This window comes from Podarcis melisellensis, assembly GCF_964234715.1.
Source record: "Podarcis melisellensis genome assembly, chromosome: 18".
In the NCBI taxonomy this organism is placed as follows: Eukaryota; Metazoa; Chordata; class Lepidosauria; order Squamata; family Lacertidae; genus Podarcis; species Podarcis melisellensis.
The window spans coordinates 4,668,214-4,691,519 of record NC_138536.1 but is presented as its reverse complement, the minus strand read 5'-3'; the positions used below and the strand labels follow the sequence as shown (position 1 = coordinate 4,691,519).

The 23,306-nt window shown below is 49.6% G+C and overlaps 1 protein-coding gene across 2 annotated transcripts in view; it reads right to left on the bottom strand.

Annotated features, from left to right (window-relative positions):
- LOC309360719 (interleukin-6 receptor subunit beta-like) overlaps nucleotides 1-10,906 on the bottom strand; it is a 33,768-nt gene extending 22,862 nt beyond the window's left edge. Inside the window, exons 1-3 of one of the 2 annotated variants that reach the window (XM_081895503.1) lie at nucleotides 10,747-10,906; nucleotides 3,202-3,325; nucleotides 1,336-1,517 (exon numbers count right to left, since the gene is read on the bottom strand). In XM_081895503.1, coding sequence (XP_081751629.1) covers nucleotides 1,336-1,517; nucleotides 3,202-3,325; nucleotides 10,747-10,801 — 361 coding nt within the window. In that variant the 5' untranslated portion in view covers nucleotides 10,802-10,906. The remainder of the gene's footprint in view (nucleotides 1-1,335; nucleotides 1,518-3,201; nucleotides 3,326-10,746) is intronic. The other variant, XM_081895504.1, reaches the window with a different exon arrangement.
- Nucleotides 10,907-23,306: the final 12,400 nt, after the last annotated feature.

The window sequence follows — 23,306 nt, the reverse complement described above, 5'->3', positions numbered from 1 at the left end:
AATGGGTTTCCCAAATCTAAAATCTGACTGGGCAGTCAGTCTGAAACGGGCCCCAAAATCCCATTCTCCCTTCTCCAAGGGTGCATTAGCTAAAAACCATTAACTTGAGCTCTTGAGCAAATGTATAACAGGAACCTATCTGTATAAACAGAGCTCTCTCCTTTATCAGTCCGTGACGCCTAATGAATGGCCTTGTCAGTTCCAAAGTGGAGCAGGGATGACACATCTGGGTCTTATCTTACATCCTGACCACACTGACACACAGACCTTGTCAGCCCCCCCCCCGGGAATGGCGCCAGGAGTGCTCTTAGAGTTGGTGACCTTCTTACCCCAAGATAAGGAATACAGGAACAGGAACACCCTTTTATGGTCAAGAGTACAGGAGCAGGAACATCTGTGATGTCAACTTACGTGTATAAGCTTACGTGTCTGGATTCCTGGGGAAGGGGGGAGAGGGTGCCTGGAGGATATATATACTGCATGGAATCTCTCATTTCTTTGGACTTGCTGTGGACTGGCCACGCAAGTGCCTTTCTGCTGCTCCGGAGAGCAGAATAAACTCTTTCTCTGAATCAACCTCTAAAAAGGCTACGGTATTGTTAGGTTGGAGTTTTCCCGAGATTTGCTCTCTAGCATTAAAGAACATGAAGAAGATCTGCAGAAGGGACCTGGAAAAGAGTTAAGAGCCTCGGACATAAGATCTCCAGGTTGATGGACTATATGGAATTGACGGAAAGGACTGGCAGAATCCGAAACCAAGTGAGAGGAGTTGGTGGAAGAAGATTGGAAAATTTAAAGTTTATATATAGAAATATTGTAAAATTAATGAGTGATAGAAAAATGGTGGAATGATATTTTATGGATTTAGCAGAAATGTTATAAGGAGTTAAGCATATATAAGTATTTTAGTTTTAATGGAAAATAAGGTTAAAAAATACGTTATTTATAATATGATAGAGAATAGAGAAAGATGGAAAGGATTTGCTGAAATAATTAGTAGAAGTGGGATACAAAAAGGGAGGTGAGAGGAGGTCGAGGAAACAAGGGAATGAAAGAAAGAGTATCGAAAAGGAGGGATGTATGTTTTTAAATTGTTTTTGTTTTGTTTTATTTAGGGTTAGGGTTAGGGATTCGGTTTTGTTTAGTTTAGTTTAATGTGTTTAGTTCAATGATTTTAGGTTGTGTTTTGTATTGTCTATATATTGTATTGTATTGTCTTTTTTTCTATTGTTATTTTTCCTTTTGTCTTCTTTCCTGTTAAAAGTAATATTTTTTTTTTTTTTAAGGCTACAGCAGGGTTGTTGTGGAGAGGGCAAGGAGACTTTCCTTACTTACCTATGCTCATTCCATGGATGCACATTTCCGGAGCGCTCACTTGGACGCCTCGACTCTCGGCAGTTAGGTTTATTTTGTAGAAAGCAAAGAGGTTCTCCACCGGGACGCCGCATGTGCTGTCTCCCTGGGTGGCGGCACAGCTTCTCGTGTGGCCAAAATCCATTTGACAGCGGCCAGCTTCTCTGGAAAAAATAAACAGGTGGGAGGACTCCTTAGCAGCTGCGGGTTCAAGGGGCAGGGGTGAGCCCCGGAGCCCTCCTTTAGAAATTTCCCAGAATGCCCTATCTGCAGCGTTGCTTCAGGGGATTGTGGGAAATTAAAAAATGGCAGCTCCAAGCTGCTCTGTAGGTAGAGCCTCTGTAGGTAAGAGAAAATTCTTACACCCAGCATGGGGAATCCTGTAGCTTGCCAGATGTTTTGCGGGACTACAGAAAGAGAAACACCATCCCTTATCCCAGCTGGTTGGAGCTGATGAGAGCGGGAGGCCCCAGAACATTTTGTTTTATTAGTTTTGAAAAATGTACAACAGAAAGGATCGATAAAAGTTCTTATCAAAATAAAAATAAACATTCGTTTGTTCTTTGGTTGATACTTGTTTTGTACACCATTCTGAAATTCAATTTACCGTATTTCTCGCTCTATAAGACGCGCCAGACCACAAGACGCAACTAGTTTTTGGAGGATGAAAACAAGAAAAAAAATATTCTGAATTTCAGAAGCCAGAACAGCAAGAGGGATCTCTGCGCAGTGAAAGCAGCAATCCCTCTTGCTGTTCTGGCTTCTGGGATAGCCGTGCAGCCTGCATTCGCTCCATAAGACGCACACACATTTCCCCTTACTTTTTAGGAGGGAAGAAGTGAATCTTATAGAGCAAAAAATATGGTAACATGACCTCCAATCTTCCCATTGTGTTCCGAGTCCTTAAATATGCACTTAATTTTATTTTCAGTCTGCTTTGGATGGGATGGTTTCTCCCTTCCAACCTTTCAATTAAAATTATGGCGGCTATTGTAGCGTACATGAGGATATCCCTAAACTTTTTTGGGATTTCATTACCCATAATTCCTAGCAGGAAGGCTTCGGGTTTTTTAGGGAAGGAACATTTGAAAATGTTGATGAATTCATTGTAAATCGCTCCCCAAAATTGTCCAATCTTTTGACAGTTCCACCATATGTGGATGCATGTACCTTCAGTCTCCAGACACAGTGCCCAGGTTTGCACTGCAGGGAGGTCACTTTTGGCTGATCATGCAGTGTTTTGACTTCACGCTCAGAGGCGCACGCCATTGTCTCCCAAGGTATGGGTGCCAACATTGCTGCAGTTGCCTTGCCAAGGTCAAGGTCAAGGGTCCCTGGACAGTTAAGTCCAGCCAAAGGCGACTATGGGGTTGCGGCGCTCATCTCTCTTTCAGGCCAAGGGAGCCGGCGTTTGTCCTCAGACAGCTTTCTGGGTCATGTGGCCAGCAGGACTAAACCGCTTTTGGCGCATAACGGAAACCAGAGCGCATGGAAACACTCTTTACCTTCCCGCTGCAGTGGTACCTATTTATCTACTCACTCTGGTGTGCTTTCGAACTGCTAGGTTGGCAGGAGCTGGGACAGAGCAATGGGAGCTCACCCCGTCATGGGGATTCGAACTGCCGACCTTCTGATCGGCAAGCCCAGGAGGCTCAGTGGTTTAGACCACAACGCCACCTGCTTGTCTAGCTAAGCATTGAAGGAGAGATTGCTGCTTACAGTGGAACCCAGGTAGACAAAATTGTCAACCACCTCAAGCAATGACAACAATAATATTCCAACGTGCTGATTGTACGACACTGTGTGGTCCTATATCTCTGCCATCCCAGAGGCAGGCAGGAGACTTACTCTGTGATGTGGAGCCTGTATGTAGTTTCAGGACCCATATCCAGCAACGGGTTCCAGTAGCATGTGATGTTTTTAGCCCAGAAGCTGACACAGTATTCAAGCTTCAGGCTCCTTGGAGCCAGTCCTGAGAAATACAAGGAGAAAAATGAAATATAGAAACTTTTACTTATACTCCCCCCGGACACACACCTGGTACCCTCCAAATCATTCAATTCAAATTGTTGGTGCTGACCTTTATCTCCCGCTTGGACTACTGCAATGCGCTCTACGTGGGGCTGCCTTTGAAGGTGAACCAGAAACTACAACTAATCCAGAATGCCGCAGTCAGACTGGTGACTGGGAGCAGCCACCGAGACCATATAACACCAGTCTTGAAAGACCTTGGATCCCAGTACTTTTCCAGGCACAATTCAAAGTGTTGGTGCTGACCTTGAAAGCCTTAAATGGCCCAGTATCCCTGAAGGAGCGTCTCCACCTCCATCGTTCAGCCCAGACACCGGGGTCCATTTCCCGAGGGCCTTCTGGCGGTTCCCTCCCTGCGAGAAGTGAGGTTACAGGGAACCAGGCAGAGGGCCTTCTCGGTGGTGGTGCCTGCCCTGTGGAACGCCCTCCCATCAAGTGTCAAGGAAATAAACAACTATCCGACTTTTAGAAGACATCTGAAGGCATCCCTGTTTAGGGACGTTTTTAATGTCTGATGTTTTGTCGCTTTTTTGTTGTTATTATTAATATTCTGTTGGGAGCTGCCCAGAGTGGTTGGGGAAACCCAGTCAGATGGGCAGGGTATAAATAAATTATCTATTATTATTATTATTATTATTATTATTATTATTATTATTATTATTATACTCCACGCAGTCACAACAGTTCAGCCAATCCATGTCAGAGGCTCTCTGCTGCACAGTTCAGTACTAAATTGTCAGGTGGGTGGGTTGGGTTTCAAATAAGGGAGACTACTATGGATAATTCAGAGCACGCCTTTCCTTTTGGCCTCAGTTTCCTTTTGCGGGATGTTATGTACTGAGTTGAATAGGATCCAGAATGCAGCAGTCTGACTGGTCCTAGAACAATAGGATCCAGAATGCAGCAGTCTGATTGGTCCTAGAACAATAGGGTCCAGAATGCAGCAGTCTGATTGGTCCTAGAACAATAGGATCCAGAATGCAGCAGTCTGATTGGTCCTAGAACAATAGGATCCAGAATGCAGCAGTCTGATTGGTCCTAGAACAATAGGATCCAGAATGCAGCAGTCTGATTGGTCCTAGAACAATAGGATCCAGAATGCAGCAGTCTGACTGGTCCTAGAACAATAGGATCCAGAATGCAGCAGTCTGATTGGTCCTAGAACAATAGGGTCCAGAATGCAGCAGTCTGATTGGTCCTAGAACAATAGGATCCAGAATGCAGCAGTCTGATTGGTCCTAGAACAATAGGATCCAGAATGCAGCAGTCTGATTGGTCCTAGAACAATAGGATCCAGAATGCAGCAGTCTGATTGGTCCTAGAACAATAGGATCCAAAAGGCAGCAGTCTGATTGGTCCTAGAACAATAGGGTCCAGAATGCAGCAGTCCGATTGGTCCTAGAACAATAGGATCCAGAATGCAGCAGTCTGATTGGTCCACAGGAGCCACCGAATCTAGCTCCAGGTGGAGGTGAATCCCCAACCTGATTGGCCTACAGGTGAATCCCGGAATTAGCCAATTATGTGGGGCCCATTGCGTAAATAATGTATATAAAGCAGACATTCTGGGGGAACTTCCATTCCTTGCTACCATGAGCTGAATAAAGAGCATGAAATCCACACTCGACTCTGAGTATATTTCACAGGACAAGCAAATAAATTCCCCCCACCCGCAAACAAGCAGGCGATTGGGCTTTGGTTCGACAAATTCTGTGATCCTAGGCATCGCAATTGCCTCGCTCCCTAGCTAGCCATCCAGATTAATGGGATGATGACCGCAAATTAACCTGGGAGTGTTTTTCTTCCGGAAACGGTGATTAATAATAAACAGGAGAGGGGTGGGAGGTGATTCTGTGTTGTGTATCGGCACAGGGAACAGATGGGAGGATTAACAGGGGGGCGCTGGGGCTGGGGGGGGGGACGACTCAAGAGAACCTGGTGAGGGAAGTTGCAGCGTCAAAGGCCGCTGTTTCCGGAGGTAAGAGCGTGAGCAACAGGCTGGGAAGCCTGATCTGCTTGCTGCCAAACAATTTCATGCCACAAAGTGCATGCGGCTGGAGAACGAGCCGTCGCCAGGGCGAAAGCTGGATCTGCGAGTGAGGCCCTTCGCGAGCACTTTAAAGGGTTTTGTGTGGGGAGCTCTGATTCTGCTAAGGGCATAAAGGTAAAGGTAAAGGGACCCCTGACCGTTAGGTCCAGTCGTGGCTGACTCTGGGGTTGCGACGTTCATCTCGCTTTATTGGCCGAGGGAGCCGGCGTACAGCTTCCGGGTCAGTGGCCAGCAGGACTAAGCCGCTTCTGGCAAACCAGAGCAGCGCACGGAAACACCGTTTACCTTCCCGCCGGAGTGGTACCTATTTATCTACTTGCACTTTGACGTGCTTTCGAACTGCTATGTTGACAGGAGCAGGGACCGAGCAACGGGAGCTCACCCCGTCATTGTGGGGATTCGAACCGCCAACCTTCTGATCGGCAAGTCCTAGGCTCTGTGGTTTAACCCACAGCGCCACCCGCCTCCCCTAAGGGCATATGCAAGACCATATCCAGTCCAACCCCCTCCCTATGTTTCAAAAGCCAAGCCACGGACTCCCTACTTTTGAAAACCATGATATATCTATGGTAGTTTTAGTTATGTGAATGGTGCCACAAACTCCCTTGGGGTCCGCAGACCACCATTTGGGAACCACTGTTCTAGATGAGGTTGCCTGAGTTGGCCAAGCTCATTTGACTGCAGCAAGAAACAGCATTTAGCACCATCAGTCCTGTATTTTGGAACGCTCTGCCAAATTCAGCAGGTGTTCCAACTCTTCAATCCCTGAAGGGGCTGCACTCCCTCTAAAGGAGCAAGTGTGTCAAAAAGCAGAGACATCACCTTGCCGACAAAGGTCCGTATAGTTAAAGCTCTGGTTTTCCCAGTAGTGATGTATGGAAGTGAGAGCTGGACCATAAAGAAGGCTGATCGCCGAAGAATGGATGCTTTTGAATTCTGGTGCTGGAGGAGACTCTGGAGAGTCCCATGGACTGCAAGAAGATCAAACCTCTCCATTCTGAAGGAAATCAGCCCTGAGTGCTCACTGGAAAGACAGATCCTGAAGCTGAGGCTCCAAGACTTTGTCCACCTCAGGAGAAGAGAAGACTCCCTGGGAAAGACCCTGATGTTGGGAAAGATGGAGGGTACAAGGAGAAGGGGACGACGGAGGACGAGATGGTTGGACCGTGTTCTTGAAGCTACCAGCATGAGTTTGACCAAACGGTGGGAGGCAGTGGAAGACAGGACTGCCTGGCGTGCTCTGGTCCAGGGGGTCACGAAGAGGCGGACACGACTAAACGACTAAACAACAATTATCATTAATAATTATACTTCAGAGAAGTGTGGATTTCAAAGGAGAGCTGTGTTTCTGGTTCAGGAACTAGAAGGCTGATTTTGCTCAGCTTATGTGAAAAGCTGCGACCCGAACCAAATTCTCCCCCATACCTGCCCGGAGGGAGCGTTGTACAGATGGAGCAAAAGTTTTGATCCAATCTGTTTACTAGGCATTGAATTGCAGGCCTTTCCAGCCTCGTTGCGGCAGATTTTGCCGCTGATTAATCTCTACACACACACACACCTGCCTGCTCCCGGAAAATCACTCAGAAAGCCCCTTTCCTCTCTGGAGATGGGGTCTGACGGAGGCCGTTCTCCCCAAAGATCTGCAGAGATTGCTGGCTGCTCTCCACCAATTTGCAACCATGGACACAATGTTCTCCTGGCTTTCAGGAAGCAAAACAGAGATGTACGCAACACGGAAGGAGCGTGCCTTGGACAGGGATGGGTTCTGGAGAGTGGGGGCAGTGGCGGCCGCCCTCCCCAGCAGCCCCACATCTGCGCCCGACTAAGTGGGCAAAAGCGTATCGTTTTACACGGCCCGAGCAAAAAATAACCTTTCCAAACCTGTCAACAAAGGCTGGGGGGGGGGGGAGGAGACAGGTCGGAGGTGATGCCACAACTGTGAAGGCTCTTTTCTTGGAGACCTGTTTGCGCCTCCCCTGTGGTGCGGGACAGCGCCTTCCGGCTGAAAGCAATTTTCACCCTCCAGGCTCTGAGTTGGGGGGGACGGACACTGGCTTTCTCAGCCATCAGGGCTGCTTTGGGGGAGTGGGAACATGTGGTCCCAAAGGAAGCAAAGGCGATATGGATAGCACATGGGGGGGTGTTGTAATCACCCAGGGAAAATTCAATCAAAGCAAAACTCAATTTCCCCTCCTCCCGCGGTTTGGCTTGCAAAATGAGCGGGAAGATTTGCAATGCAGACTTTTGGAAGTGAGAGCTGGACCGTAAAGAAGGCTGATGGCCGAAGAATGGATGCTTTTGAATTCTGGTGCTGGAGGAGACTCTTGAGAGTCCCATGGACTGCAAGAAGATCAAACTGATCTGTTCTGAAGGAAATCAGCCCTGAGTGCTCACTGGAAGGACAGATCCTGAAGCTGAGGCTCCAAGACTTTGGCCACCTCAGGAGAAGAGAAGACTCCCTGGAAAAGACCCTGATGCTGGGAAAGATGGAGGGCGCAAGGAGAAGGGGGCGACAGAGGACGAGATGGTTGGATAGTGTTCTCGAAGCTACCAGCATGAGTTTGACCAAACTGCGGGAGGCAGTGGAAGACAAGAGTGCCTGGCGTGCTCTGGTCCAGGGCGTCACGAAGAGGCGGACACAATGAAATGACTAAACAACAAAAGCCTTTGCCAACCTGTTGGCAATGTTGTCAAACTACAACTCCCGGGCTGGCACTGACAGGAGTCATAGTCCAACAATGACCGGAGGGCGCCAGTTGGCGAATGCTGTGCCAAACGAGAGCGAGGACATCGGCTTGAAATAATGGGCATCTGTTAAACCACAGGCTGACTTTCAGCCTCTATTTAAATGATGTTAATTTGCATTCTGGCCTGGTAAACAGCGCCACCTGTCAGCAGCGTGATGTCCCGCTTCAGGGGTACCTATTTATCTACTTGCACTGGCATGCTTTCTAACTGCTAGGTTGGGGACGCGGGGGACGCTTAAGGGATGTGTCCAAGGAAAGGGGGGCAATTGACAGGCCCCCAGCCGGCTCCAGCCCACCGGCTGGCAGCCAGGCGAACAGAAGGGCAAAGAGAGGCCATGTAAAGCGAATTTAAAGGTAAAGGGACCCCTGACCATTAGGTCCAGTCATGACCGACTCTGGGGTTGCGGCGCTCATCTCGCTTTACTGGCCAAGGGACTAAGCCGCTTCTGGTGAACCAGAGCAGTGCACGGAAACACCGTTTACCTTCCTACCTATTTATCTACTTGCACTTTGACATGCTTTCGAACTGCTAGGTTGGCAGGAGCAGGGACTGAGCAACCGGAGCTCACCCCCTCGCGGGGATTCAAACCGCCGACCTTCTGAGGCAAGCCCTGGGCTCTGTGGTTTAACCCACAGCACCACCCGTGTCCCTTTACAGGCATTTTACTCAGCATCAGGACAAACATGTCTGCTTCCCTTCACGTCCAAGCAGCAGGAAGCATAAACAAAGGCTATACACAAACGGAGCTTCCCAGCAAGCTGTGCTGGAGAGTAAACAGGCATGTGACATACAGCAATCATGTCTGTTCCTTTTAAGGTGGAAGGGAACATCAATATCCTAACAGGCGCTGTGGTCTAAACCACTGAGCCTCTTGAGCTTGCCAATCAGAAGATTGGTGGTTTGAATTGCTGCGATGGAGTGAGCTCCCGTTCCATTAGTACAGTGGTGCCCCGCTAGACGAAAGGGTTTTCCGTTTTGGAGGCGCTTCGCAAAACGAATTTCCTTATGGGCTTGCTTCGCAAGACGAAAATGTCTTGCAAGTTCCTGCGGTTTCCCCCCCCCCTTTTCCTAAACCGCTAAGCTGATCCGCTGATAAGCCGCTTAACAGCTGATCGCTAAAAGCCGCTAAACGGCTAATAGCGCTAATCCGCTAAGCTTTCAATGGGTTTGCTTCGCAAGACGGAAAAACCACTAAACGAAGAGCCTCACAGAACGGATTAATTTCGTCTTGCGAGGCACCACTGTAGTTTGAAAGCATGCCAGTGCAAGTAGATAAATAGGTACCACTCCGGCGGGAAGATAAACAGCATTCTGTGCGCTCTGGTTTCCATCACAGTGTCCTGTTGTGCCAGAAGCGGTTTAGTCCTGCTGGCCACATGACCTGGAAAGCTGTCTGCGGACAAATGTCGGCTCCCTCGGCCTGAAAGAGAGATGAGCGCCACCACCCCATAGTCGCCTTTGATTGGACTTAACCGTCATGGGGTCCTTTACCTTTTATATGAAGATGCAAGCATACAGTTGCATTATCTCCATGGAAGATGGAGCAAGCTTGCTTTCTGCTGCTGCCCAATCGCCTTCTCAATCCGGCCCATGGATGGTCCAGGAATCAGCGTGTTTTTACATGAGTAGAATGTGTCCTTTTATTTAAAATAATAATAATAATATTTATACCCCGCCTATCTGGTTGGGTTTCCCCAGCCACTCTGGGCAGCTTCCAACAGAATATTAAAATACAATAACCTATTAAACATTAAACGCTTCCCTATACAGGGCTGCCTTCAGATGTCTTCTAAAAGTCTGGTTGTTCTTGTTCTCTTTGACATCTGGTGGGAGGGCGTTCCACAGGGCGGGTGCCACCACCGAGAAGGCCTTCTGCCTGGTTCCCTGTACTCACAGCGAGGGAACCGCCAGAAGGCCCTTGGCGCTGGACCTCAGTGTCCGGGCAGAACGATGGGGGTGGAGATGCTCCTTCAGGTATACCGGACTGAGGCTGTTTAGGGCTTGAAAGGTCAGCACCAACACTTTGAATTGTGCTCAGAAACATCCCGGGAGCCAATGGAGGTCTTTCAGGACCAGTGTTATATGGTCTTGGCAGCCACTCCCAGTGCCCAGTCTAGCTGCCAGATTCTGGATTAATTGCAGTTACCAGGTCACCTTCAAAGGTAGCCCCGTCTAGAGCGCATTGCAGTAGTCCAAGCAGCAGATAACCAGAGCATGCACCACTCTGGCGAGACAGTCTGCGGGCAGGGAGGGTCTCTGGATTATTTGTGGGGCATAGCACCTCTGAGTTATTTGTGGGGAATAGCAATTCATTTATTTCCCCCCCAAAAATATAGTCCGGCCCCCCACAAGGTCTGAGGGAGAGTGGACCGGCCCAGTGCTGAAAAAGTTTGCTGTCCCCTGGACTAGAGCTTCACGTTCTGCTTCCGTTTCCATGGCATTGCCTTGTTGTTTTCACCTTGCACAGCTCTCGGCGCTTTTCCTTTTTAAATATCATCCGGTTGGTAAATGCTCTAAATTAAAAACAGACAAACACAAAACTGCTTCTGCATCTCTGTTCTTACCTGAGCAGGAGACGGACGTGAGGAAAATCAGTACACATCTCAGAATCAGCTGCATCCTGAAGGTCCCACCAGCTTTGGAGAGATGGCAATGGAGGGATTAACAAGAGCATCTTGTAGAATCATAGAGAGATGGAAGGGTCCCCCAAAGGTCATTTAGCCCAACCCCCTGAAATGTAGGGGCTCAGTTGCACTTTTGTTGTTGTTGCCTGTTGGCACAGGCTGAAGTTGCTTCGAAATGGAAAAGTGGAAGCATGGGAGAGGTTTATTATTGTCTCTGTATAAGTTTTCTGTTTCACAATTTAAAGTACAGTCTTACCTCGGGTTACCGAAGCTTCAGGTTGCGTTTTTTTGGGTAAAAGGTAAAGGGACCCCTGACCATTAGGTCCAGTCGTGGCCGACTCTGGGGTTGCGGCGCTCATCTCGCTTTACTGGTCATGTGGCCAGCAGGACTAAGCCGTTCTGGCAAACCAGAGCAGCGCACGGAAACGCCGTTTACCTTCCCACCAGAGTGGTACCTATTGATCTACTTGCACTTTGACGTGCTTTCGAACTGCTAGGTTGGCAGGAGCAGGGACCGAGCAACGGGAGCTCACCCCGTCATTGCGGGGATTCGAACCGCCGACCTTTTGATCGGCAGGTCCTAGGCTCTGTGGTTTAACCCACAGCGCCACCTGGACCACCAAAACCCAGAAGTACCAGAACGGGTTACTTCTGGGTTTTGGTGGTCACACATGCGCAGAAGCTCTAAATCAGGCTTTGTGCATGTGCAGAAGCGTCAAATCGCAACCTGCACGTGCGCAGGTGCACAGCTGTGGGTTGCGAATGTGCATCCCACACAGATCACGTTCACAACCTGAGTGTCCACTGTACTCATTTTTACATCCTTTAGATACCAATGGGTTCCCTTCTCTTTCCAGGGTTCATTTTTCCATATCACAAATCCCTGCGTATTTTACAGAAACTATACCATTCAGTATTCCATTATTACATCCATCAAAGCTCATTTACACTACAGTGGTACCTCGGGTTACATACGCTTCAGGTTACAGACTCCACTAACCCAGAAATAGTACCTCGGGTTAAGAACTTTGCTTCAGGGTGAGAACAGAAATCGTGCTCCAGTGGCGCGGCAGCAGCGGGAGGCCCCATTAGCTAAAGTGGTGCTTCAGGTTAAGAACAGTTTCAGGTTAAGAACGGATCTCAGGAATGAATTAAGTACTTAACTGGAGGTACCGCTGTATTGAATTTATCTTAACAGCGTTTTCAGCTGTACACAGTCATTTCCCATATATTCATTAAACGTTTTCCAATCTTCTCTAAACACATTTTCTTCTTGTTCTCTTATTCCATATGTTGAGTCTGCAAGCTGCACATATTCCATCAACTTAAGTTGCTACTCTTCTTTGGTTGGGACCTCGCTCGCTTCCCATTTGGGGGCTAACCAAACACAGTAGGTAAAGGTAAAGGGACCCCTGACCATTAGGTCCAGTCGTGGCCGACTCTGGGGTTGCGGTGCTCATCTTGCTTTATTGGCCAAGGGAGCCGGCGTACAGCTTCCAGGTCATGTGGCCAGCAGGACTGAGCCGCTTCTGGCGAACCAGAGCAGCGCACGGAAAGGCCGTTTACCTTCCCGCTGGAGAGATATCTATTTATCTACTTGCACTTTGATGTGCTTTCAAACTGCTAGGTTGGCAGGAGCAGGGACCTCACGCCGTCGCGGGGATTTGAACTGCCGACCTGATCGGCAAGTCCTAGGCTCTGTGGTTTAACCCACAGCGCCACCAAATGCAGTGGTGGAATACACAAACAACCTTTATTTATGAAAGGTTTATTATTGGAGCCAATCAGCCATGGCCTCCTTTTGGGCGGTCCGATCCATCCCGGCTCTTAAAAGACCGCAAGCTTGGCGCGAGTCAACAGTGTGATGCAGCAGCAAAAAAGGCTAATGCTATTCTAGGCTGCATCCATAGGAGTGCAGTGTCCCAGCCAAGGGAAGTCGCAATTCTGATCTATTCTACCTTGGGTCAGACCACATCTGGAATACTGTGTCCAGTTCTGGGCACCCCAATTTAAGAAGGATATTGACAAACTGGAAGGTGTGCAGAACTGGGCTACCAAAATGATGTTTCTCAGGCAGCTAGTCCTAGTCTTTATAACCCTGTACCTTCTTCCAGAAGGCAGAAGCTGAAAGAGATCATTTCCGGGGTGCGCGCTATCCTGCGCTATCTCTGCAGCTTTCTTATGGCACCTGGAAGCACAGATTTGATCCACCACAAATCGACCCCATCCTCTTTTAATGCCATCCAAAGTGGTGGCCCTGTGGCAGGGAGTTCCGCAGGCTAAACACACGCCGCGTGGAGGACTTCCTCTTAACAACTGCGCTGGAAATCGGGTTCGGAACCGCCTCCCGCCCCAGATAATCGCCACACCTTGCAAAATGACGGATAAGCATCGCTAAGAAACCAACTTTACGCACAGAACAGCTCACCGTTTCGTATGCTCTCTCGTACAGCCGCCAGTGCGCTCTTGCGCCGCTTTCAACACCATCCAACTCCCAGCCTGTTGCGTTGGGCTGTTGGCTCCTCTTTTTCTTCCAAATCACGAGACTTTTCGGGGGGGGGGAGCTGTTACCTGTGAGCCGCGAGCCCTGCCGCAGGAGAGATCGCCTTTCCCCACGAAACGAAAGAACAGGTCGCGCTTAGTTCCCGGGTCAAAGGAGGACGCTAAAAACCCTCTTTGCCACGGCAAGAGAGTCTCTCTGCAAAAAATTCAGCGGCCCCGGGGCGGTGGGAATAAATTCTGCACCTTTTCTGAGCATCTAAAACTGGTCCCGGGTTAAACGAAACCCAGCCCCCTCTCAGACTCAGCAAGAAAAATAAGGTTTTGCTCCCATTTAGGGTTAGCCGGTGGTTTTCTTTTCGCCCCCCTCCCGCAGCATCTCATCCCGGGATGACAGGTGAATGGATCGCATTCAGAAAGGTGCTTTTGTAAGATGCATGCTGAAGGGGCGTGGTCTGCGGCTCCGGGCCAATCACAGGGGAGGAGGGGGAGGAGCCCCCCCCAAAAGTTCCTCTCTTCCTTACTATGTAAAATCATAGAATCATTTTTTGTTGTTTGGTCGTTTAGTTGTGTCCGCCTCTTCGTGACCCCCTGGACCAGAGCACGCCAGGCCCTCCTGTCTTCCACTGCCTCCCGCAGTTTGGTCAAACTCATGCTGGTCGCTTCGAGAACACTGTCCCACCATCTCGTCCTCCGTCGTCCCCTTCTCCTTGCGCCCTCCATCTTTCCCAACATCAGGGTCTTTTCCAGGGAGTCTTCTCTTCTCATGAGGTGGCCAAAGTCTTAGAGCCTCAGCTTCACGATCTGTCCTTCCAGTGAGCACTCAGGGCTGATTTCCTTCAGAATGGAGAGGTTTGATCTTCTTGCAGTCCATGGGACTCTCCAGAGTCTCCTCCAGCACCAGAATTCAAAAGCATCCATTCTTCGGCGATCAGCCTTCTTTATGGTCCAGCTCTCACTTCCATACATCAGTACTGAGAAAACCATAGCTTTAACTATACAGACTTTTGTTGGCAAGGCGATGTCTCTGCATAGAATCATAAGTAAAGGTAAAGGGACCCCTGACCATTAGGTCCAGTCGTGACCGACTCTGGGGTTGCGGCGCTCATCTCGCTTTACTGGCCGAGGGAGCCGGAGTACAGCTTCCGGGTCCTGTGGCCAGCAGGACTAAGCCGCTTCTGGCGAACCAGAGCAGCGCACAGAAATGCCATTTTCCTTCTCGCCAGAGCGGTACCTATTTATCTACTTGCACTTGGACGTGCTTTCGAACTGCTAGGTGGGCAGGAGCAGGGACCGAGCAACGGGAGCTCACCCCGTGACGGGGATTCGAACCGCCGACCTTCTGATCGGCAAGCCCTACGCTCTGTGGTTTAACCCACAGGGCCATTTGCGTGGAAAGTTATTTGGTGATTGGTTGTCACAAAGCAGACCGTGCCTGTCTCTCCATCTTCCCACCTCTCTATACAAATACACACCGCTGATTTAATTCGGGGGAGATGCAACCTTTGCTCGTGATATAAATTGCATTCCATTACCCATCATCCTTAAAATATCCTTGATTTCCCTTCTTCTCTTTCCAGGGTTCATTTTACATATCATAAATCCCTGCATATTTTACAAAAAACTAAACCATCCAGTATTCCATTATTACATCCATCAAAACTTATCCACATTGTTGAACCCTCCCAACATTTTCAAGTGTACACAATTTCCCCCCATGTATTCAGTAAACGTTTCCCAATGTTCTCTAAATGTTATTGTTCTCTTATTCTATAAGTTAAGTCTGCAAGCTGGTGCAAGTTCTTTTAAATTGTGTTTAATAGTGTGTTTTGATGCTATAAAGGGACGCGGGTGGCGCTGTGGGTTAAACCACAGAGCCTAGGGCTTGCTGATCAGAAGGTCGGCGCTTCGAATCCCCACAATGACGGGGTGATCTCCTGTTGCTCCGTCCCAACTCCTGCCAGCCTAGCAGTTCGAAAGCACGTCAAAGTGCAAGTAGATAAATAGGTACCGCTCCAGCGGGAAGGAAAACAGTGTTTCTGTGTGCTCTGGTTTCCGTCACGGTGTCCCGTTGCACCAGAAGCAGTTTAGTCCTGCCGGCCACATGATCCGGAAAGCTGTCTGTGAGCAAACACTGGCTCCCTCGGCCTGAAAGCGAGATGAGCGCCGCAACCCCATAGTCGCCTTGGACTGGACTTAGCCATCCAGGGGTCCTTTACCTTTTTAAGTTTTTACCTTAAAGTGGCTTGATATGGCTTGAAATGTACAGCTCAGACGGGACCTTTCAGGAATCTGTTCAGGCTACCGAAGACAGCAGGATATGCAGTGGTACCTCGGGTTAAGAACTTAATCTGTTCCAGAGGTCCGTTCTTAACCTGAAACTGTTCTTAACCTGAGGTACCACTTTAGCTAATGGGGCCTCCTGCTACCACTGTGCAATTTCTGTTCTCATCCTGAAGCAAAGTTCTTAACCTGAGGTACTATTTCTGGGTTAGCGGAGTCTGTAACCTGAAGCGTCTGTAACCTGAGGTACCACTGTATTTTCCACTTAGTGCTGACTTACAGTAGCCAGAACTTTACCTGACAGAGGGGTGTTTTTCTTCCGTTTCTGCGCAGATGTTTTTTTGTTCGTGTTGCCTTAATTATAGCTGCAAATGATTCATTGACAACGCAGACCTGGATGGACTTATAGTGACTCAAAATGGAATCCTACGCTGCACTTAACCTTAGCATCTCCCTCCGACACCACGCCGGCAGAGATTCCCCCTACGCACCTTCCATTGAGAGGCACGAAGACAGCTTAGATTTGAGTGGTTTTAAAAAGCGTTTAGGGATGCGGGCGGCGCTGTGGGTTAAACCACAGAGCCTAGGACTTGCCGATCAGAAGGTCGGTGGTTCGAATCCCCGCAATGACGGGGTGAGCTCCCGTTGCTCAGTCCCTGCTCCTGCCAACCTAGCAGTTCGAAAGCATGTCCAAGTGCAAGTAGATAAATTGGTACCGCTCCGGCGGGAAGGTAAACGGCGTTTCCGTGCGCTGCTCTGGTTCACCAGAAGCGGCTTAGTCCTGCTGGCCACATGACACAGAAGCTGTATGCCGGCTCCCTCGGCCAATAAAGCGAGATGAGCCCAAAACCCCAGAATCGGTCACAACTGGACCTAATGGTCAGGGGTCCCTTTACCTTTAAAAAGCGTTTAAGAAAGCACTGCACATCTTAGGGTAGGAGATTCAAGAGGATGGTCCAGGTGCCATTAATGTAAAACTCGTGCCAACTTTATAGACCCTCCAAGTGTTCCTGTCTTCCAGGGGCGTCCCTGATTTAGAGAAGCCGTCTCACTTTCTGATTTGACCCTGGAATGTCCCACTTTTCCTTCGGACCGTGGTTTTTGACCAGTGTTCCCTGGCATCCTAGGGTGCCTTGAAGGATGGTCAGGGCTGCTGCAGGCAACACTAGCCCATAGCTGTCAACTTACAGATTTGAAAATAAGGGACCAGCAGCCTCGAAAATAAGGGATCAGCAGCCAAAATAAGGGATTTTCCAAGCACAGCTATGTTCAACTTCTGAGCCCCTCCGAGCCAAAGGCAGAAAGCCCAGCCAGCAGCCAAACGAAGCCTCAAGCGGTGGTTCCCACAGCGCAGCAACCCGGCAAAGGGGATGCAGCAAGGAAAACCACCGTCACCTCTCTGCTGGGAAGCGCTGAGCAAAGGCGATTTGATTGGCACAAGGCATGCAAGCTCCACCACCCCCAGTCGTCCTTAGACTCCTTATTGGGTGAGCAACGCAGCCAAGCAACACAGTTGGAGCCTCCCTCCTCCCTGGCCGGCAGCGAGGGAGGAAGGGAGAGGAGCTGCTTCCTTTGAAACCTGGGAAATGTAAGGGTCAATAAGGGACAGCAGCGGGACACGGTGCTGGGATAAGGGACTTTCCTGCCAAATAAGGGACGATTGACAGCTATGCACTGGCTTCTATCCCTCTTTCCTTCCTCTGATGCCCTCTGGCGTCTCTGTCTCCCAAAGGCTTGCACAGCTGTTTTTTTGCAGCAGCCCCGGCTGCAAGCTCCCAGTGCGAATGGCGCCTCTGGGGCTGGCCAGGGGGTGCTGGGCACCAGGAGCTGAGGTGGCCTTGGAGTAAGCAAGCAAGCTAGTCTGTGGCGATCCTGTTTTTGCCAATTCCGTCTTTGACCGTGTAATTGCTGACCTGTGACAGGTGTGTGGGAAGAAGCTAATGTCTCTGGGTGAAGCAAATCAGCGAGGGTTTCTGAACCCCCATGAACATCTCGCTCAACTTCAGCGTCCCTCACCTGTGAATATTTGTGAACATTCCGTGTTGGCCTTTTTGACCGGAGTCATTTATGAACCGCTCTGCTGGCCAGTTTGGTAGAATTTGTTTCCCAGAATTTCAAGGGTGGATTTTCTGCTGCTTCATAAATGGTCTAGGCTGGGGTGGTTGGGAAGAAGGCAACGTCTCTGGGTGAAGCAGAAAATGTGTGAGAGGGGTTTGTGCAAGAGGGAACCACATTTTGAGCTCCTCAGAGGGAAGGCGGGATATAATTGTAATAAATACGTACCAGTGGGAAATTTCTCCTGTTTCGTTACTGGGAGATGCCTGGTTTGGCTTATTTATTTCCAGGTGGCCTTGGGGCCTTCTGCAATGCGCTCTACGTGGGGCTACCTTTGAAGGTGACCCGGAAACTACAACTAATCCAGAACCCGGCAGCTAGACTGGGAGCGGCCACCGAGACCATATAACACCGGTCCTGAAAGACCTACATTGGTTCCCAGTATGTTTCCGAGCACAATTCAAAGTGTTGGTGCTGACCTTGAAAGCCCTAAATGGCCTCGGTCCAGTATAGCTGAAGGAGCATCTCCACCCCCATCGTTCTACCCGGACACTGAGGTCCAGTGCCGAGGGCCTTCTGGTGGTTCCCTCGCTGCGAGAAGCCAAGTTGCAGGGAACCAGGCAGAGGGCCTTCTCGGTGGTGGCACCCACCCTGTGGAACACCCTCCCACCAGATGTCAAAGAGAACAACTACCACCAGACTTTTAGAAGACATCTGAAGGCAGCCCTGTTCAGGGAAGCTTTTAATGTTTGATGTATTATAGTATTTTAATATTTTTTTGGAAGCTGCCCAAAGTGGCTGGGAAGGCCAGCCAGATGGGCAGGGTATAAATAAATTATTATTATTATTATTATTATTATTAAATACGTACCAGTGGGAAATTTCTCCTGTTTTGTTACTGGAAGACACATGGTTTGGCTTATTTATTTTCAGGTGGTCTTGGGGTCTTCTGCTCTCCTTCAGGAGCTTCCGAGGGCGTTGAAGGCCCCCCAGAAACTAGTGGGATTAGGGTAGAAAGTAATTGAGGGGTGGGGAGAGAGAGAGGGGAAGACTCGTACGTGTGACAGACTCCGAGATCTCCCTGTTCCCGGTGACGACAGCCTTCAAATAATGCAACAGAGGAACAGCTTGGAGGGGTTTGCCGGTGTCAAAATACGCACGGAAAATGATGATGCCCTGCTCCCCTCCCCATTTTCCCTTCCAGAGAAACCCCTTACGGCTCCAGAAAGAGGCCTGCTCAGATTGGGTGCCAAAAGGATGCCCGCGAGGTCCCCCTCGAGAGGTTGGAGAAGCAGCAAAGCATAATTCAATGCAAATGAGAACTTATTTGCATTTGCATAACTCTACGATCGCCAGGAAGGGATGTGGGTCAAACCACAGAGCCTAGGACTTGCCGATCAGAAGGTTGGCAGTTTGAATCCCTGCGACGGGGTGAGCTCCCGTTGCTCTGCCCCTGCTCCTGCCCACCTGTCAAAGTGCAAGTAGATAAATAGGTACCGCTCTGGCGGGAAGGTAAACAGCGTTTCCGTGCGCTGCTCTGGTTCGCCAGAAACGGCTTAGGCCTGCTGGCCACATGACCCGGAAGCTGTACGCCGGCTCCATCGGCCAGTAAAGCGAGATGAGCGCCGCAACCCCAGAGTTGGCCACGACTGGACCTAATGGTCAGGGGTCCCTTTACCTTTAAGCACAACTTTGTAACCAAATTACCATTTTAAGCCTGCCTGAACAAAGTTGCTTGTTGTGTGTTACTCTTCCAACAAGTACTCCGAGTGAGTAACTTGTTATTTTCACCTTTCATGAGACGGTTTGTGTGGTGACATGGTCCATGCTCTGGTTATCTCCAGCTTGGGCTACTGCAATGCGCTCTACGTGGGGCTGCCTTTGAAGGTGACCCAGAAACTACAACTAATCCAGAATGTGGCAGCTAGACTGGGGACTGGAAGCAGCCACTGAGACCACATAACATCCGGTCCTGAAAGACCTTGGCTCCCAGTACGTTTCTGAGCACAATTCAAAGTGCTGGTGCTGATCTTGAGAACCCTAAACAGCTTCAGCCCAGTATACCTGAAGGAGCGTCTCCACCCCCATCGTCCAGCCCGGACACTGAGGGCCAGCTCTGAGGGCCTTCTGGCCATTCCCTCCCTGCGAGAAGTGAGGTTACAGGGAACCAGGCAGAGGGCCTTCTCGGTGGTGGCGCCCACCCTGTGGAACGCCCTCCCTTCAAGATATCAAGGAAATAAACAACTATCTGACTTTTAGAAGACATCTGAAAACAGCCCTCTTTAGGGAAGTGTTTAATGTTTGATCTTTTATTGTGTTTTTAGTGTTCTGTTGGGAGCCACCCAGAGTGGCTGGGGAAACCCAGCCAGATGGGCAGGGTATAAATAAGAAGTTGTTGTTGTTTAAAGAGGGAGAAAAGGGGGGGGAAATACCAGGCGAATTCAGTCTGCCTTAAAGCATCCTGGATTATTTAAACCAAAAGGCTTATCCAAGCTGCAAAGGGATGGCACTCTGCTGAACTCACAAACGTTTAGAAGGACGATACCTAATAAATAGTTCCTTTCCTAGCATCTTTTCACATCCCTACAATTATGATACAGTGGTACCTCGGGTTAAGTTCTTAATTCGTTCCGGAGGTCCGTTCTTAACCTGAAACTGTTCTTAACCTGAAGCACCACTTTAGCTAATGGGGCCTCCCGTTGTTGCCACGCCGCCGGAGCACAATTTCTGTTCTCATCCTGAAGCACAGTTCTTAACCCGAGGTACTATTTCTGGGTTAGCGGACTCTGTAACCTGAAGCGTATGTAACACGAGGTACCACTGTATTGGCAAGGTTGGGATGCAACCATTGCCACTTACTCTTTGGAGTAATGAATAAGTTTACGGACAGAGCAGCATCTTATGCAGTGGGTGCAAAGTTTTTCTGGGTTGAGGGCCGGATTCACTTTCTGAGCAGCTTCCCGAGGGCCGAACGCCAATGGAGAGCAGAGCGATGCAATTTTTACCTTTGCACAGAAGGCCACCTTCTACAAATAAACATCCTCCGCATCCATCACCCAGGTGAGGAGGAAGAATGATCAGTTTTTGGAGTCACATTTCCAGCGAGACACAAAAAAACACTTGAGGAGGGGGCAGGGCAGGCGAGGGGCGTGGCCCGTGGAAAGGGGTGTGTCCTGGCAAAAGGGGAGTGGCACCAGGAGAGTACCAAGGGCCAGAGAGTTTTGGAGGGCCACATTCAGCCACTAAGACACCGTAACCCAAGGTTCCACGGTGGTATACCGAAGGATCAAAACGCTTCCCCCTACGTTTGGATACAGCCAGATACCATTTTGAATCAAGATAGCAGATGGGAGCACCAAACCTAACCAAATTTTGCCCCATGGCCCCTTCCGATCTCCTGGCCAAACTTTGCATGACAGTTCCTGGGATTGAGGAGCAGGAGCTCGCCTGCGTTTTGGACGCCGTTGTTGAATCGAGGGGAGGTTTTTTGCTGTTAGAATTCCAGAGCGAAAGAAGAAGAGTTTGGATTTGATATCCCGCTTTATCACTACCCGAAGGAGTCTCAAAGCGGATCACATTCTCCTTTCCCTTCCTCCCCCACAACAAACACTCTGTGAGGTGAGTGAGGCTGAGAGACTTCAGAGAAGTGTGACTGGCCCAAGGTCACCCGGCAGCTGCAGGTGGAGGAGCGGGGAATCGAACCCGGTTCACCAGATTACAAGTCCACCGCTCTTAACCACTACACCACACTGGCTCTCAGCAGAAAGCAACTGCTGCTGGCATTATCTGCGGGAGGAGAAAAAAGTAAATAAAAACTCGACTCTTTCGTCTGTTTTTTCCCCCTCCGTTGTCGTTTCCTCCAACGTAGGCTTTATAATTAATTAAATAAATAAATGAAGGGTATTCAAGGCAGTTTTCACTTCACAGTGGAGAGACCCTTCCGCGCTTCTCACCAGAACGTGTCAATGGCGCGCCCGGGGTGTGGTGTTTCATCGGAATCACACTTCGTTCACGACATCCCTTCCCCTCCCCGAGAGGCGGAAGGAAGGGAAAGAGGAGAGAAAAGCTGTTGGTCTGTCTCTCCCTTTCGTGGAACACCCTGTCGCCCCAAGACACACACATGTTTCCGCGGCATATATATATATCTATCTATATATATCCCGCTTCCCCACAACCTGTAAACAAACATTTTTCTGCGGGGAGAGGGGTGGTGGGAAAGAATACATTTATAAATTAGACATATTAAAATATGAAATTGGGTGGGGGGGGAGAGAGAGAGAAGGGAGAGAAATGAAATAGGAGATAGGTAACAAGATGGCAGAGAGTCGGTGGAGAGAAAGTCTCCTAAAGGTTGCAAGAAAGGATCCCTCAAATAAATAATAAAAAAGGGATATTATGAACAGGTGAGGGTGCTTCGTGGGCAGCTATGTGGGTCGAATTTCACTTCCACCCTTTTTTACAGAGGCTGTTTGGGCAAATGGGGTGGGGAAACATATCCCTGGGTGCAACGCAGTGGACACACACAAACCCATTTTCTTAAAAGTTCCAGGAACCGGAGATCTCCCCGTTCCGTCTGACCACCAGTGTAGTCAATGGAACAGCCGTAAGTTCTGGGACTTTTAGAGGCAGCTGGCCGGGGAAAGGATGTGCAGTTCACACCTGGGTGACTTGAGGAAATGGGCCAGGTACCACTGCGTTTTCACCCCAGGGATGGAGACGTAACTGTTTTCCTAAGGTCTCCTCTATGGTCTATAGGGGAATGCCGAGAGATTTGAGTGGGGGAGAATTGAGTCAAAGGCTCCTTCCCGACCCTGCAAAGGAAATTATGCAACCCTACAGCAGCACCTCTGGCCTGTATCCAGGAAGAAAACTGCACCCCTGAGAGCTGTGAACGGGCTTGTCTGGGGGAAGGTCCAGATTGGACTGGCGTGAACTGAAGGAAGCAAAAGTGGGGGGGGGGTAGGTGGGCAGAGAGGGAAGAGGAAGCAGAAGACTTAAGGCCCGGCGGAATGCGTGGCCCTACTTCAGCTGCAAAATGCTACACCAAAGGAAAGCTGCAAACCAGAGCAGCACGGCTGGTGTTCAAGCCACTAGTCCTCATTGACGCCTGGTAGTCAAGACGGCCACAGGGGCAGCCGACTTGCGAGCGCAGGGTGGTATTAGATACCTGTTGCACAACTCACTTATTGGAGTTTTCCGGCAGCTGCGTCTTCGCCAAGTGCTGTGAATTTTCAAAGTAGGATGCACGTTTGAGTCGCACTAGAGCTGGTGCAACAACACAACGTGCTCCGTTTGATGGGTCTGCGACCATGAGCCCCACATTTAGTAATAAACGAGAACTCTCTAGCTCTCTTAATCTGCCGCCTGACTCCCTGAGCCGGCACGACAATTGTGCAAGACTCTCCCCTGACTTTTGCACGAACCGTGCAACAGGAGGCTCGTTCGCTTACCACGATTGCTGCCGCTAGCACCACACGAGGCCAACGAAGCGCTTATTGGAGCCTGCAACCCATGGCTGCCACCTGGAAACTGCGGGGTGGTGTGTGGGGTGGGGAACCAAGGTTTATGCAGGGAGACGGACACAGGAGAGAGGTTGTCTCCCCACCTTATCAGCTCCCGCAGTTTGGAAGAAAAGCCCCTAGTGGCATGACCAAGAAAGAGTG